Consider the following 14976-nt stretch of genomic DNA (forward strand, 5'->3'; position numbering starts at 1 on the left):
CCTCTGCGGTTTTTATTTTTTCCGCTAATAATGAAAAAAGAACGAAAATTTTGTAAAAAAATGATTTTTTTTTTCATTTCTATTATAAAATTTTGCAAAAAATTAATTTTTCTTCATAAATTTGGCCTAAAATGTATACTGCTACATATCTTTGGTAAAAAAAAAAAAAAAAAATTGGGATATTATTTAGTCTGGGTGAAAGTTATAGGGTCTACAAGCTATGGTACCAATTACTGAAAATTGATCAATTTGATCACACCCGATGTACTGACAGCCTCTCTCATTTCTTGAGACCCTAACATGCCAGAAAAGTACAAATACCCCCCAAATGACCCCTTTTTGGAAAGAAGACATTCCAAGGTATTTAGAAAGAGGCATGGTGAGTTTTTAGAAGTTGTAATTTTTTCCCACAATTCTTTGCAAAATCAAGATTTTTTTTTTTTTTTCCACAAAATGTTCATATTCGCCGGTTATTTCTCACACACAGCATATGCATAACACTAATTACACCCCAAAACACATTCTGCTATTCCTCCCGAGTATGCCGATACCAAATGTGTGAGACTTTTACACAGCGTGGCCACATACAGAGGCCCGACATGCAGGGAGCACCATCAGGCGTTCTGGAGCACCGAGACCAATTCTGACATTTCTCTCCTACATGGAAAAATCATCATTTATTTGCTAGAAAATTACATAGAACCCCAAAACATTATATATGCTTTTTTAGCAAAAACCCTAGAGAATACAATGGCGGTCGTTGCAACTTTTTATCGCGCACGTTATTTTCGCAGCAATTGTTCGAATGCGTTTTTTTGGAAATAAAACGGTTTTGTGCTTTTAAAAAAAAAAAAACATTAAAGTTAGCCCAATGTTTTTGCATAATATGAAAGATGAAGTTACGCCGAGTCAATAGATACCCAACATGTCACCCTTCAATATTGCACACGCTTGTGGAATGGCGCCAAACTTCGCTACTTAAAAATCCCCATAGGCGACGCTTTAAATATTTTTACTGGTTACATCTTTTTAGTTGGAGAAGAGCTCTAGGGCCAAAAGTATTGCTCTTGCTCCAACGTTCGCAGCGATACCTCACATGTGTGGTTTGAACACCGTTTTCATATGTGGGCGGGACTTACGTGTGCGGTCGCTTCTGTATACGAGCACGCAGGAACAGGGGCGCTTTAAAAAAAAAAAATATTTTTATTGTTCATTTCACTTTATTTATTTTAGTTTGATACGTTTTTCCCCAAAAATAAATGTTTTGATCACTTTTATTCCTATTACAAGGAATGTAAACATCCCTTGTAATAGGAATATAGCATGACAGGTCCTTTTTACAGTGAGATGTGGGGTCAATAAGACCCCACATCTCACCTCTAGGCTGGGAAGCCTGAAAAAAAATGTAAAAAAATAAAACGATCCTGGTTTCGATCGTAGCGGTGAGTCAGAAGAGGCACCAGAGGGAGAAGGGAGGGGAGACGTCCCCTTTCGCCTCCCGTAAGAACGATCAAGAGGCGGAACAGCCGACATGATTGTTCTTACGGTGTAGGGAATCGCCGGCTGAAAAAAATGATATCTGAATGATGTCTGTAGCTGCAGGCATCATTTAGATATCCCTGCACAAAGTCAAGGACGTCATGACGGCCGGCGGGCGGGAAGTGGTTAAAACGCATTTTTTTCCCAGAGTATTTTCTGGGTACTGCAGAGTATTAGCCGGGGTATTGCAGAGTATTGGTGTTGGGGTATTGCAGAGTATTGGTGTTGGGGTATTGCAGAATATTGGTGTTGGGGTATTGCAGAGTATTGGTGCGGGGGTATTGCAGAGTATTGGTGCGGGGGTATTGCAGAGTATTGGTGCGGGGGTATTGCAGAGTATTGGTGCGGGGGTATTGCAGAGTATTGGTGCGGGGGTATTGCAGAGTATTGGTGCGGGGGTATTGCAGAGTAATTGCGCAGAGTAATTGTGCAGGGGTATTGCAGAGTATTGCCGGGGAGCAATGCAGAGTATTGCCGGGAGCAATGCAGAGTACGGGGGTATTGCAGAGTAATTGCGCAGAGTAATTGTGCAGGGGTATTGCAGAGTATTGGTGTTGGGGTATTGCAGAGTATTGGTGCGGGGGTATTGCAGAGTATTGGTGCGGGGGTATTGCAGAGTATTGGTGCGGGGGTATTGCAGAGTATTGGTGCGGGGGTATTGCAGAGTATTGGTGCGGGGGTATTGCAGAGTAATTGCGCAGAGTAATTGTGCAGGGGTATTGCAGAGTATTGCCGGGGAGCAATGCAGAGTATTGCCGGGGAGCAATGCAGAGTATTGCCGGGGAGCAATGCAGAGTATTGCCGGGGAGCAATGCAGAGTATTGCCGGGGAGCAATGCAGAGTATTGCCGGGGAGCAATGCAGAGTATTGCCGGGAGCAATGCAGAGTACGGGGGTATTGCAGAGTAATTGCGCAGAGTAATTGTGCAGGAGCAATGCAGAGTATTGCCGGGGAGCAATGCAGAGTATTGCCGGGGAGCAATGCAGAGTATTGCCGGGGAGCAATGCAGAGTATTGCCGCGGAGCAATGCAGAGTATTGCCGCGGAGCAATGCAGAGTATTGCCGGGGAGCAATGCAGAGTATTGCCGGGGAGCAATGCAGAGTATTGCCGGGGAGCAATGCAGAGTATTGCCGGGGAGTAATGCAGAGTATTGCCGGGGAGTAATGCAGTGTATTGCGCAGGGGGGTTGCGCAGGGGGTGGTATGCAGAGTATTGCGCAGGGGGTGGTATGCAGAGTATTGCGCAGGGGGTGGTAAGCAGAGTATTGCGCAGGGGGTGGTATGCAGAGTATTGCGCAGGGGGTGGTATGCAGAGTATTGCGCAGGGGGGTATGCAGAGTATTTCGCAGGGGGGTATGCAGAGTATTGCGCAGGGGGGTATGCAGAGTATTGCGAAGGGGAGGTATGCAGAGTATTTCGCAGGTGGGGGGTATGCAGAGTATTTCGTAGGGGGGGGTATGCAGAGTATTGCGCAGGGGGGGTATGCAGAGTATTGCGCAGGGGGGGTATGCAGAGTATTGCGCAGGGGGGTATGCAGAGTATTGCGCAGGGGGGTATGCAGAGTATTGCGCAGGGGGGTATGCAGAGTATTGTAGGGGGGGGTATTGCAGAGTGTATTGCACAGTATTGCAGAGTATTGTAGGGGGTATGCAGAGTATTGCAGAGTATTGTAGGGGGTATGCAGAGTATTGCAGAGTATTGTAGGGGGTATGCAGAGTATTGCAGAGTATTGTAGGGGGTATGCAGAGTATTGCAGAGTATTGTAGGGGGTATGCAGAGTATTGTAGGGGGTATGCAGAGTATTGTAGGGGGTATGCAGAGTATTGTAGGGGGTATGCAGAGTATTGTAGGGGGTATGCAGAGTATTGTAGGGGGTATGCAGAGTATTGCAGAGTATTGTAAGGGGGGGTATTGCAGGGGGTTTCAGGGATGGCTGAGCAGGGATGGATGGATCTGTGACTGCAATAGTCACAGATCCATCCACAGCGCTGCTGACACCCGCGCTCCCCCCTCTCACACTGTACCGCTCGGTACAGAGAGAGGAGGGAGGAAGCGGCGTCATCAAAAGACGCCGGTTTGTTTACATGTGATCGCTCCGTCATTGGACGGAGCGATCACATGGTAAACGGCCGCTATCAGCGGCCGTTTACCGCGATTCGTGATCGGCCGGGTCCTCTGGACCCGGCGGTCACGGATGTTCCCGTGTGCGCGTCCCAGGGGACGCGCGGGAGACGGACTCTGGGAGGACGTACATTGACGCCCTCCTAGAGTTAACCACCCGCCCTGTAGACGTATATTGTCTATAGGGCGGTTACTAAGTGGTTAAAAAGTTAAATTGTGGCCGGAACTCCGCTTTAATTGAAACGATTGCAGTGCTATATGATAGACAAACTGCAAATTATTATTTTTGTTTTTAAATGGGGGGGGGCGATGTGCAAACGTCATTGCGGCCATGTCCACATGTTCAGAGCGGCGGCCATTGCCAACTTGTTTTTACACGTTATGCTATAGCAATCCATTTGTTTTATTTGATTTTTAAATAAAATACTGCACAATATAAGCACTTTTGTGAGTGAAGTCTTAGATCACACAGATCTTTTATTAGTGTGTATTTAGAGTCTTGAAACTTCGATGAGATGTAATTTTATTTTTTGCATTCCTTTTGCTGAAATGCTTATTTTTTTAAACACACTGTAGAAAAGTTCTTCTTGCATCATAAAATAAAAAATAAAAAATTATGAATACCCCCATCAAGAATACTTTTCTAGGCAATGTGACTAAAGGCTTTTGGTCAAAAAAAATCCTCCAAAACGACTTACAGGCAGCTGTTACAAACATGTGCGCTCACTAGAAATACACTTTTAGGTTCCCTTTAAATGCCGGGCAGGATAGGCAATTGGATCAGAGCCTAAAGGAAATCATGGATACGCTCAGGTAACACTGTAATGCAAACAAAGGCCAACCACCAGTTTCAACACGGTTAGAACTAAGCGTTTATGAATTGAAAAAGGTAAGCAGTTTTCTGAGACTGTCAAAAGTAATTCTGAAGGTGCTGAAAACAGGGGGGGGGGTTGTTAATGTACCAAATGTAGCCACTGCAGCACACATGGCTCTGTCTAGCACAATATAGCCGATAAAGCCTCTTCCTGAAATGAAGAAATACAGAGTCACAACAGGGGATTGGATTCTTAAATTGGACCCGAAGGCCCGTTCATGCTGGGACAGTGCATCTTAATGCACCTGTCCTTTGTAAAAAAAAAAAAAAAAAAAAAAAAAAAAAAAAAATGATGATTATTATAATATTGTAAAAGCACAATACTTTCCTGCAAAAATATGTGCATTATTAGTATTATCATTTTTTTTTTTTTTAAGGTGGATTTTAATCACTAGTTTTAAATTGTCCAGAACAGCTACCATTGTACTGCAAACAGAGAATATGTATCTGTGCATTATGCTTTAACCACTTAAGCCCCGGACCTTTAGGCAGCTAAATGCCCAGGCCAGGTTTTGCGATTCGGCACTGCGTCGCTTTAACAGACAATTGCGCGGTCGTGTGACGTGGCTCCCAAACAAAATTGGCGTCCTTTTTTCCCCACAAATAGAGCTTTCTTTTGGTGGTATTTGATCACCTCTGCGGTTTTTATTTTTTGCGCTATAAACAAAAATAGAGCGCCAATTTTGAAAAAAATGCAATATTTTTTATTTTTTGTATAATAAATATCGCCCAAAATATATATTTATATAAAAAAAAAAAATTTCCCTCAGTTTAGGCCGATACGTATTCTTCAACCTATTTTTAGTAAAAAAAAAAAAAAAAAAAAAAATCGCAATAAGCGTTTATCGATTGGTTTGCGCAAAATTTATAGCGTTTACAAAATAGGGGATAGTTTTATTGCATTTTTATAAAAAAATTTTTTTACTACTAATGGCGCGATCATCGATTTTTTTCGTGACTGCGACATTATGACGGACACTTCGGACAATTTTGACACATTTTTGGGACCATTGTCATTTTCACAGCAAAAAATGCATTTAAATTGCATTGTTTATTGTGAAAATTACAGTTGCAGTTTGGGAGTTAACCACAGGGGGCACTGTAGGAGTTAGGGTTCACCTAGTGTGTGTTTACAACTGTAGGGGGGTGTGGCTGTAGGACTGACATCATCGATCGAGTCTCCCTTATAAAAGGGATCACTCGATCGATGCAGCCGCCACAGTGAAGCACGGGGAATCCGTGTTTACATACGGCTCTCCCCGTTCTTCAGCTCCAGGGAGCGATCGCGACGGAGCGGCTATAAACAAATAGCCTCGCCGTCGTCCTGGATCGCTCCCCGAGGGAACCCGACTGCCGCATGTAGCGGGGGGGGGGGGTCCCGATCGGACCCCCCCACCCGCTAGAAGGCAAGGACGTACATGTACGCCCATTTGCCTGTACGTGCCATTCTGTGGACGTACATATACATGCGGCGATCGGGAAGTGGTTAATGTAACTGCATAACATTCAGTACATCTCAGCAATAAATTAACATTTCCCCATTTTTTCTGTACTGTAAAAGTACAGAACAATATTTGTTGATTTGTCTAAAATCCAATGAATGCATAACTTCCTTTTCCTCCCATGAGTTCACTCCTAAAGATCACCACCTCCTCATGTTATGGATATGGGGAGAGGGGGGTTTTCTATAGTCCTGATGAACAGACTAGGGCAGGGCTGACAACACTGCTTGGGATTTCAGCTTGGGAAACCCAGAAAGGCTGTTACAAGAGGGACCAAACAGTAAACCAGGGGTGCCCAACCAGTGACCCGGGGGCCACACGTGGCCCGCGGAGCCTTCTGATGTGGCCCGCGACCTTCTGCCCTGGGATGGCAGGTTGGCAAGCCCAGATAGCAGGTTGCTGACCTGCCATCCCAGAGCATCAGTGTTGTGAATGAAGCTGACGGTAGAGGAAGCAATCGGCTGAAGAGCAGAGCCGCATAAGCCAATGCTTCCTATATAGCGCCGACTCCTGTAATAGGCAGAGTAATACTAAATGCACTCTGCCTGGGACAGCAACAGCTGGCAATACCTGAATGGAAAACTGTTATTACTAATATCACAGTGTATGTATGGGCATATCTGTTCTGCAACCCAATCGGACCCTCCATTCACCTCTATGAAGCGGCAGATGTAAACGGACTTGTGTCCGTTTACACCCACCTACCTCCAATCCGATCTGTTAAAAAAACACAAGTGGATCCATCCCCTTCCATCTGATTGGATCAGAGGGCCCATAGAGTTGAGTGGGCTGTGTCCACTCGGCATATGCAATGTGGACACGGACCTGTCAACCGCCTTCTCCGCTCATTGTGGCCCGCGACTGGTTACCAAGTGTCTTAAGTGGCCCTTGTTTTTCAAAAGGTAAACAGTATAAATAACAAATATTTTTTTTTAACCAAATGTAAAGTAGCAAAGACAAAATGGCATACAAATCATAACCCTTCACCTCTCCAACGTTAAAATGATAACACTGACAAAACGATAGCAGCAGCTGCTCACACAGTACACCACACCAAACATACCCCTGCAGCTAACTCTATAAACAGTGCAACAGTGGAGGCTTAGTAAGTGGCAGGATTGCAGGATAAAAGTCCCAAGCAGGAAGATTTCATTGGCGGGAAAAATGCATTGGCATGACGTCATTACGTACGGAAGCCACCACTTGCGCACACATGCACACCACTGTCCTAACACATCCAACCAGTTTTTGTATTGTCTGCATGGGTTACTAGGATCACACCGTCTACACTCGGTGAGTCAATAGACATGGGCAATCAGTAAGTAGTCTAATTATCTTTCCTTTTACCTCATTAGCAATCAGAGTGGTCCCCTGGATTTTATTTCAATTTTTAGATGCCATGCATTATCTGTTCGGAACACACTGAAAAAATACAAATCTTCTGCACTTGCATTTAAAGGGATTAAACATGAGAACAAGTGTTATTTTCATTTTGCTCAGACACACACTTTAATAATACAGTATAATCAGTTCCTTTAAATGGTTTTTGAATGCTTACCAGACTCTGGTACAAGAACTTCATACTGGGCCCTCTCGGGGGAAAAATTGGTCCATTGGTCATGACTTTGTGATGCCCACTGCATTAGCTCTTGCATGTGCTGTCTGTACAGGTCCAGGTGATCATTCAATCCCTGTATTTGAGCCAGTGACAACATCACACCTTGAACCTGTGCAGGAGGGAGGAGCAATAAATTAAAAAGGTGCACAATATTTTATTTCAAGGAGGGAGAGAGGGAGAGAGAGAGAGAGAGAGAGAGAGAGAGAGAGAGAGAGAGAGAGAGAGAGAGAGAGAGAGAGAGAGGGAGAGGGAGAGGGAGAGGGAGAGGGAGAGGGAGAGGGAGAGGGAGAGGGAGAGGGAGAGGGAGAGGGAGAGGGAGAGGGAGAGGGAGAGGGAGAGGGAGAGGGAGAGGGAGAGGGAGAGGGAGAGGGAGAGGGAGAGGGAGAGGGAGAGGGAGAGGGAGAGAGAGAGAGAGAGAGAGAGAATGAATGCATTAAAGTGATGGGCCAGGGCGATTGTATATTTTGATATGATGAATGTATATACTTTTTTCTTTTGTATCTGCCTTGTCCCTATATGGAAAGACAATTAAATAAATATATAAGTATAAAAAATAAAAAAAAGACGTTCACCTTTATGGAAAAAAAATAATAATATATTAAATGCACATATTATTGGCATTGGCCCTGAGGAGTGGGTAGTTTATGTTGCCATTATAATTTAAAAAAAATTAATCAGAGTTGATTGAGAATAAATGGCTTCAGCCAAACACTAAGGCCCCTTTCACACGGGGCAGTTAGCGCCCTTATACCGTCGTATTTACTGCGATTTTTGGCCGCTAGCAGTGTGGCTTTAACCCCCGCTAGCGGCCGAAAAAGGGTTAAAACTGCCCGCAATTTGCCTCTATAGAGAGCGGTATTACCGCGGTTTTCCATTGATTTCAATGGGAAGGAGCAGTATAGGAGTGGTAAACACACTGCTCCAAAGATGCGGCTAGCAGGACCTTTGGAGCGGTCCTGGTAGCGCACTGCCTCAATGTGAAAGCCTTCGGGCTTTTACATTGGAGCCTGCAGGGCACGATTTTTTCAGGCAGTATAGCAGCGCTATTTTTAGCGTTCAACCGTCTGAAAAACGTGTCAGTGTAGTGTGAAGAGAGAGAGAGACAGAGAGAGAGAGACACAGAGAGAGAGAGAGAGAGACAGAGACAGAGACAGAGACAGAGAGAGAGACAGAGAGAGAGAGAGACAGAGACAGAGACAGAGAGAGAGAGACAGAGAGACAGAGAGACAGAGAGACAGAGAGACAGAGAGACAGAGAGACAGAGAGACAGAGAGACAGAGAGACAGAGAGACAGAGAGACAGAGAGACAGAGAGAGAGAGAGAGAGAGAGAGAGAGAGAGAGAGAGAGAGAGAGAGAGAGAGAGAGAGAGAGAGAGATCGATCCACACACACACAGTGGGGATCGAAAGTTTGGGCACCCCCAGGTAAAAAATTTGTATTAATGTGCATAACGAAAGATGGAAAAATCTCCAAAAGGCATCAAATTACAGATTAGACATTCTTATAATATGTCAAAAAAAGTTAGATTTTATTTCCATCATTTACACTTTCAAAATTACAGAAAACAAAAAAAAATGGTGTCTGAAAAAGTTTGGGCACCCTACAGAGTTAATATCTTGTACTGCCCCCTTTGGCAAGTATCACAGCTTGTAAACGCTTTTTGTAGCCAGCCAAGAGTCTTTCAATTCTTGTTTGAGGTATCTTTGCCCATTCTTCCTTACAAAAGTCTTCCAGTTCTTTGAGATCTCTGGGCTGTCTGTCACGCACTGCTCTTTTAAGGTCTATTTATAGATTTTCAATTATGTTGAGGTCAGGAGATTATGAAGGCCATGGCAAAACCTTCAGTTTACGCCTCTTTATGTAATCCCCCGTGGATTTTGAGGTGTGTTTAGGATCATTATCCATTTGTAGAAGCCATCCTCTCTTTAACTTCAGCTTTTTCACAGATGGCATCAAGTTACCATCCAAAATTTGCTGAAATTTTATTGAATCCATTTTTCCTTCTACTCGTGAAACGCTCCCTGTGCCACTGGCTGCAATACAACCCCAAAGCATGATTGATCCACCCCCATGCTTAACAGTTGGACAGAGGTTCTTTTCATTAAATTCTGTGCCCTTTCTTCTCCAAACGTACCTTTGCTCATTCCGGCCAAAAAGTTCTATTTTAACCTCATCGGTCCACAGAACTTGTTTCCAAAATGCATCAGGCTTGTCTATATGTTCATTTGCAAAGTTCAAACGCTGATTTTTGTGGTAAGGACATACGTAGAAGAGGTTTTCTTCTGATGACTCTTCCATGAAGACCATATTTGTACAAGTATCTCTTTATAGTGGAATAGTGTACCACAACTCCAGTGTCTGCCAGATCTTTCTGGAGGGATCGTGCAGTCAAACGTGGGTTTTAAATTGCTTTTCTCACAATCCTGCGAGCGGTTCTGTCTGATATTTTTCATGGTCTTCCAGATCTTGCTTTAACTTCCACTGTTCCTGATGACTGCCATTTCTTAATTACATTCCGAACAGAGGATATTGACATCTGAAAACGCTTTGCTATCTTCTTATAGCCTTCTCCAGCTTTGTGAGCGTCAACTATTTTCAGTTTCAGTTTTCTAGACAACTGCTTAGAAGAACCCATGGTGCTGATTGTTGGGGCAAGGTCAGATGACTCTGGGCATTTAAAACCTTTGAGATTGACTTCACTTGGTCTTCCCAGACGATGATTGAGAACAATCCATGACACTGGCAGGTCTCAGCTTTGCAAAGGGGGCAGTGCACGCTGTAAATTCTGCAGGGTGCCCAAACTTTTGCAGACGCCATTTTTTTCTGCAATTTTGAAAGTGTAAATGATGGAAATACAATCAAACTTTTTTTGACATATAAGAATGTCTAATCTGTAATTTAATGCCTTTTGGAGATTTTTCCATCTTTCCTTGGCTTCGTTATGCACATTAATACAAATGTTTACCTGGGGTGCCCAAACTTTCGATCCCCACTGTATAAAAACTTATACATATTTACAGATCTGTAGCCCAATGATCAAATTGTTTACATTGATACTATTGTTTTCACATGAAAACACTTTAAAAAGCTATAGATTCTTTTTAATAAAGGCTGTTTGAGGACTCGGAGAGATCAGTGTTCCGAGACCGCTTAAGAACATTACATTGCTGACACTGCGTCTGCTTTTCAATGGTGCGACTGGCAGAGATTGATGGAGAAATGGAAACATAAGAACCTTCAATAATTTATGTCATACAAAATAAAAGATGATGTGATGTTAGTGTACAAGTTTATGTTCCCTAAAATAGGACTTTTTTTTTATACATGGAAATACAGGAGCAGCAATATTGTGAAAAAGACAAAAAATAAATAAAAATGGAAGGTTTAATTTGAACCGTCTGCTGATCACTGGCTGACCCCAGGCTACAGGGCACCTCCATCAGACTAAAAGCACGGGATGATCACGGCATTTTCCCCACACAGTGTTGCAAGTATAAGGTAAACACGTGTGCTCCTAGGATGTGTGTCTATGCCAGGGCCGATCAGCCCTATACGCAGACTACGCACGCTGCATAGGGCCCCCGGATTTACTCGGGCCCCGCTGGGAAGCTGTTTGTATTGGCTTGGCGATTCCTAACCGAAACAATGGACACTGCCGCGGCTGTCCTAGTATCCGCCCGCAGCACTGAATCATGACAAAGCAGCAGTAGGGAGTCAGACGTCAGGTGACGTCAGTGAGATGGCCGCAGCCAATTCTTATGGGAGCTGTAGGCTACTTGCTGAGGGGGGGGGGGGGGTGTTGTCAGTCACTCTGAGGAGAGGAGAGCGGCACAGCAGTGGTGACGATGAGATCGTATTTTTTTCCCAGTGCCTTTTGGAAACGGTAGGACTAGGAGGTGAATGTTATGGGTAAAAAAAAAAAAAACCTGAATGTTATGTGGGTATAAAAAAAAAATGAATGTTATTGTGGTAAAAAAAAAAAAAAAAAAAAACTGAATGTCATGTGGTATAAAAAAAAAACCCTGAATGTTGTGTGGGAAAAAAAAACCCCTGAATGTTGTGTGGGAAAAACAAACAAACCTGAATGTTGTGTGGTAAAAAAAAAAAAAAAAAAAAACCCTGAATGTTGTGTGGTAAAAAAAAAAAAAAAAACCCTGAATGTTATGTGGTATAAAAAAAACCCTGAATGTTATGTGGTATAAAAAAAACCCTGAATGTTATGTGGTATAAAAAAAACCCTGAATGTTATGTGGTATAAAAAAAACCCTGAATGTTATGTGGTATAAAAAAAACCCTGAATGTTATGTGGTATAAAAAAAACCCTGAATGTTATGTGGTATAAAAAAAACCCTGAATGTTATGTGGTATAAAAAAAACCCTGAATGTTATGTGGTATAAAAAAAACCCTGAATGTTATGTGGTATAAAAAAAAAAAAAAAAAAAAAAACCCTGAATGTTGTGGTAAAAAAAACCCTGAATGTTGTGTGGGGAAAAAAACACCTGAATGTTATGTGGTAAAAAAAAAAAACCTGAATGTTATGTGGTAAAAAAAAAAACCCTGAATGTTATGTGGTAAAAAAAAATGAATTCTTTCTTTCCCTCCATCTCTCATTCATCTCAGACTCCGGCCACACCCACTATTTCCCGCAAACACGCCCATATTTCACCACCGTAGAGGGCGCCTTAGCAGAAGTTTGCTTAGGGCCCCAGGGAGGTCAGGATCGTCACTGGTCTATGCTATGAGAGTTACAGCTATAGCTGCCAGCAGTTTTCAAATGTAAAAAATATGACAGGCTGGTTACAATCAAGCTGCCCATGTATGAACCGAATCTTGGCCGATCCCTGCTGAAATCGGACAAATTTTAATGTTTCGCAGGCTTAACACTCGTCACCAGATCAGGAATGAAAATTTCTCAAACAGGGTCATTGACAGCAATTAAAGCAGATCCCCATAAGAGAGACTCAGAAAACAATGAATATACTACACAGATATTAACCCTTGTCCACTCTATCCAAAATGCTAGTTCACACCAAAGACGCAGCTCAGTTCCGTGCGCTTTTTCTCTGCACAGTGTTTTCCATGTATTCCAATGGCTCTAGTTCACACCATGCAGTCAGTTTTTGCACTGGAAACTGCAAGGTGTGCACTAGAGTCATTGGAATACATGGGAAACACTGTGCATGCACTTTTAGTGCAGAAAAAAAGCGCACAGAACTGCATTTCGTGTGAACGTGTCAACACTTTTTTTAAACTATAAAAAAAAAAATGTTGCATTTTCCATCACTTTCTATACAGGAGACAATGACCATCACAAATTTGGAGTAACACAGTGCCTCCTGGGAAGCCGAGTGTTCCGCCTATCACGGAACAGAAGAAGTAGGAGGCGCGGCTTTGAAAAATGGACGGCCGCCATTCTGCATGTCTTTGGATAAGGTAAGGGATGTTAGGTTACCGGTGTATAAGACGACCCCCGACTTTAAGAAGATTTTAAGGGGTTAAAAAGTCGTCTTATACGCCGGAAAATAAGGTATGCCCTTTTCTACCATACTATGTTCTGTTAGTGGAATATTTCTATTATATTATTGTATATGCTCTGTTAATGGAATTTTGTTGAGAATTATAAAATTCAATAAAATATTTGAAACAGAAGAGTAGACACTGGCTAGGCTTACCAATAGAAGGCAACAAACATACAGTATAAATGTACACGAAAGGTGTATACATGTACAATTCACACTTGATCCGTTTAGCCTCCACCTTAGAAGAATTCAGTACATTAATGAAGAATGTGCGAGTAGACGGTAGGATATGGAGATACAGGATTAAGTGGGTAGTAAAAAGCAGACAGACTGCGATTGCGATTGTATTACCTTTCCATAGAGGTTTTCAGAAGCCGAGCTAGCCAATATCGTTATCAGTACTTTCATACAATGCAGGCTGATGTCTGTACAGTACTGCTGGCATATGCTAATCAAGGACTGCAGGCAGCACAGCAACTGCTCCAGGTACAGCACCTGTCAAATGAAAGACACATTAGACAGAAATAGGTCCATTGTTAGGAGGTACAGATGAGAAATATAGATATTCTGACCTAATAGCTTGCTGATTAAACCATAAAATGATACTTCTCAGTCATCACATACCAAGCATACCTTTCAAATGGCCACAGATGGACACTTAAGATTAGCCTGCACAGACACAGTTACGAGGGTTTAAAAAAAAAACTTAGAACCGCAGTATGAGAAATACACATTTAAGAAGCATTTTCATTGCAAGGCAACAACAAAAGCAGCAGAACCCCACAGAGACAGTCAGTTTATACTGGGAAAAATAGAGTGGTTTAAGCCTTGGCTCACACTATGTGAATCGCACGGTAACCACACTGCATTCCTGTGCAATCCACATGTGATTCAGTGTGGTGCGATTTGAGCCGATTCATTTGGAATGGGTTTAAATTACACTTCAACCGCACCAAAAGTCATACATATAGCAATTTTGTGAACGCATTGCAAAGGATTGCATGGTAATTTTGCATCATGCCATCTGGTGCAGGCAAAACGCACCAAGTTTGTGACCTGCATTTATGGTGATGTTAGATAGTAGGTAAGGTTGAATAAAAACAATAGTCCATCCAGTTCTACCTGTGTTGGTGTATGTGTGTCAATGTCTATAATTATTACCCATATCGCTGTATGTTGTGTTCTTTAACCACTTGCCGACCTCCTCATGTACATATACGTCAGCAGAATGGCACGGACAGGCACATGCACGTACCTGTACGTGCTCTGCTTGACGTGGGTCGGGGGTCCGATCAGGACCCCCCCCCCCCCCGGTACATGCGGCGGTCGGGTTCCCTTGGGGAGCGATCCGGGACGACGGCGCAGCTATTCGTTTATAGCTGCCCAGCCGCGATCGCTCCCCGGAGCTGAAGAACGGGGAGAGCCGTATGTAAACACGGCTTCCCCGTGCTTCACTGTGGCGGCGCATCGATCGAGTGATCCCTTTTATTAGGGAGACTCGATCGATGATGTCTGTCCTACAGCCACACCCCCCTACAGTTGTAAACACACACTAAGTGAACCCTAACTCCTACAGCGCCCCCTGTGTTTAACTCCCAAACTGCAACTGTCATTTTCACAATAAACAATGCAATTTACATGCATTTTTTGCTGTGAAAATGACAATGGTCCCAAAAATGTGTCAAAATTGTCCGAAGAGTCCGCCATAATGTCTCGGTCACGAAAAAAAAACGCTGATCGCCGCCATTAGTAGTAAAAAAAAAATATATAATGAATACAAATGCAATAAAACTATCCCCTAT

General features: G+C 43.1%; 1 protein-coding gene across 1 annotated transcript in view; it reads right to left on the minus strand.

Annotated features, from left to right (window-relative positions):
• The window catches only part of DNAAF5 (dynein axonemal assembly factor 5), an 85430-nt gene that overhangs the window by 26097 nt on the left and 44357 nt on the right, over positions 1 to 14976 (minus strand). Inside the window, exons 7-8 of the mRNA XM_040356772.1 lie at positions 13526 to 13669; positions 7595 to 7763 (exon numbers count right to left, since the gene is read on the minus strand). Coding sequence (XP_040212706.1) covers positions 7595 to 7763; positions 13526 to 13669 — 313 coding nt within the window. The remainder of the gene's footprint in view (positions 1 to 7594; positions 7764 to 13525; positions 13670 to 14976) is intronic.

Source organism: Rana temporaria, chromosome 6 (assembly GCF_905171775.1).
Source record: "Rana temporaria chromosome 6, aRanTem1.1, whole genome shotgun sequence".
In the NCBI taxonomy this organism is placed as follows: Eukaryota; Metazoa; Chordata; class Amphibia; order Anura; family Ranidae; genus Rana; species Rana temporaria.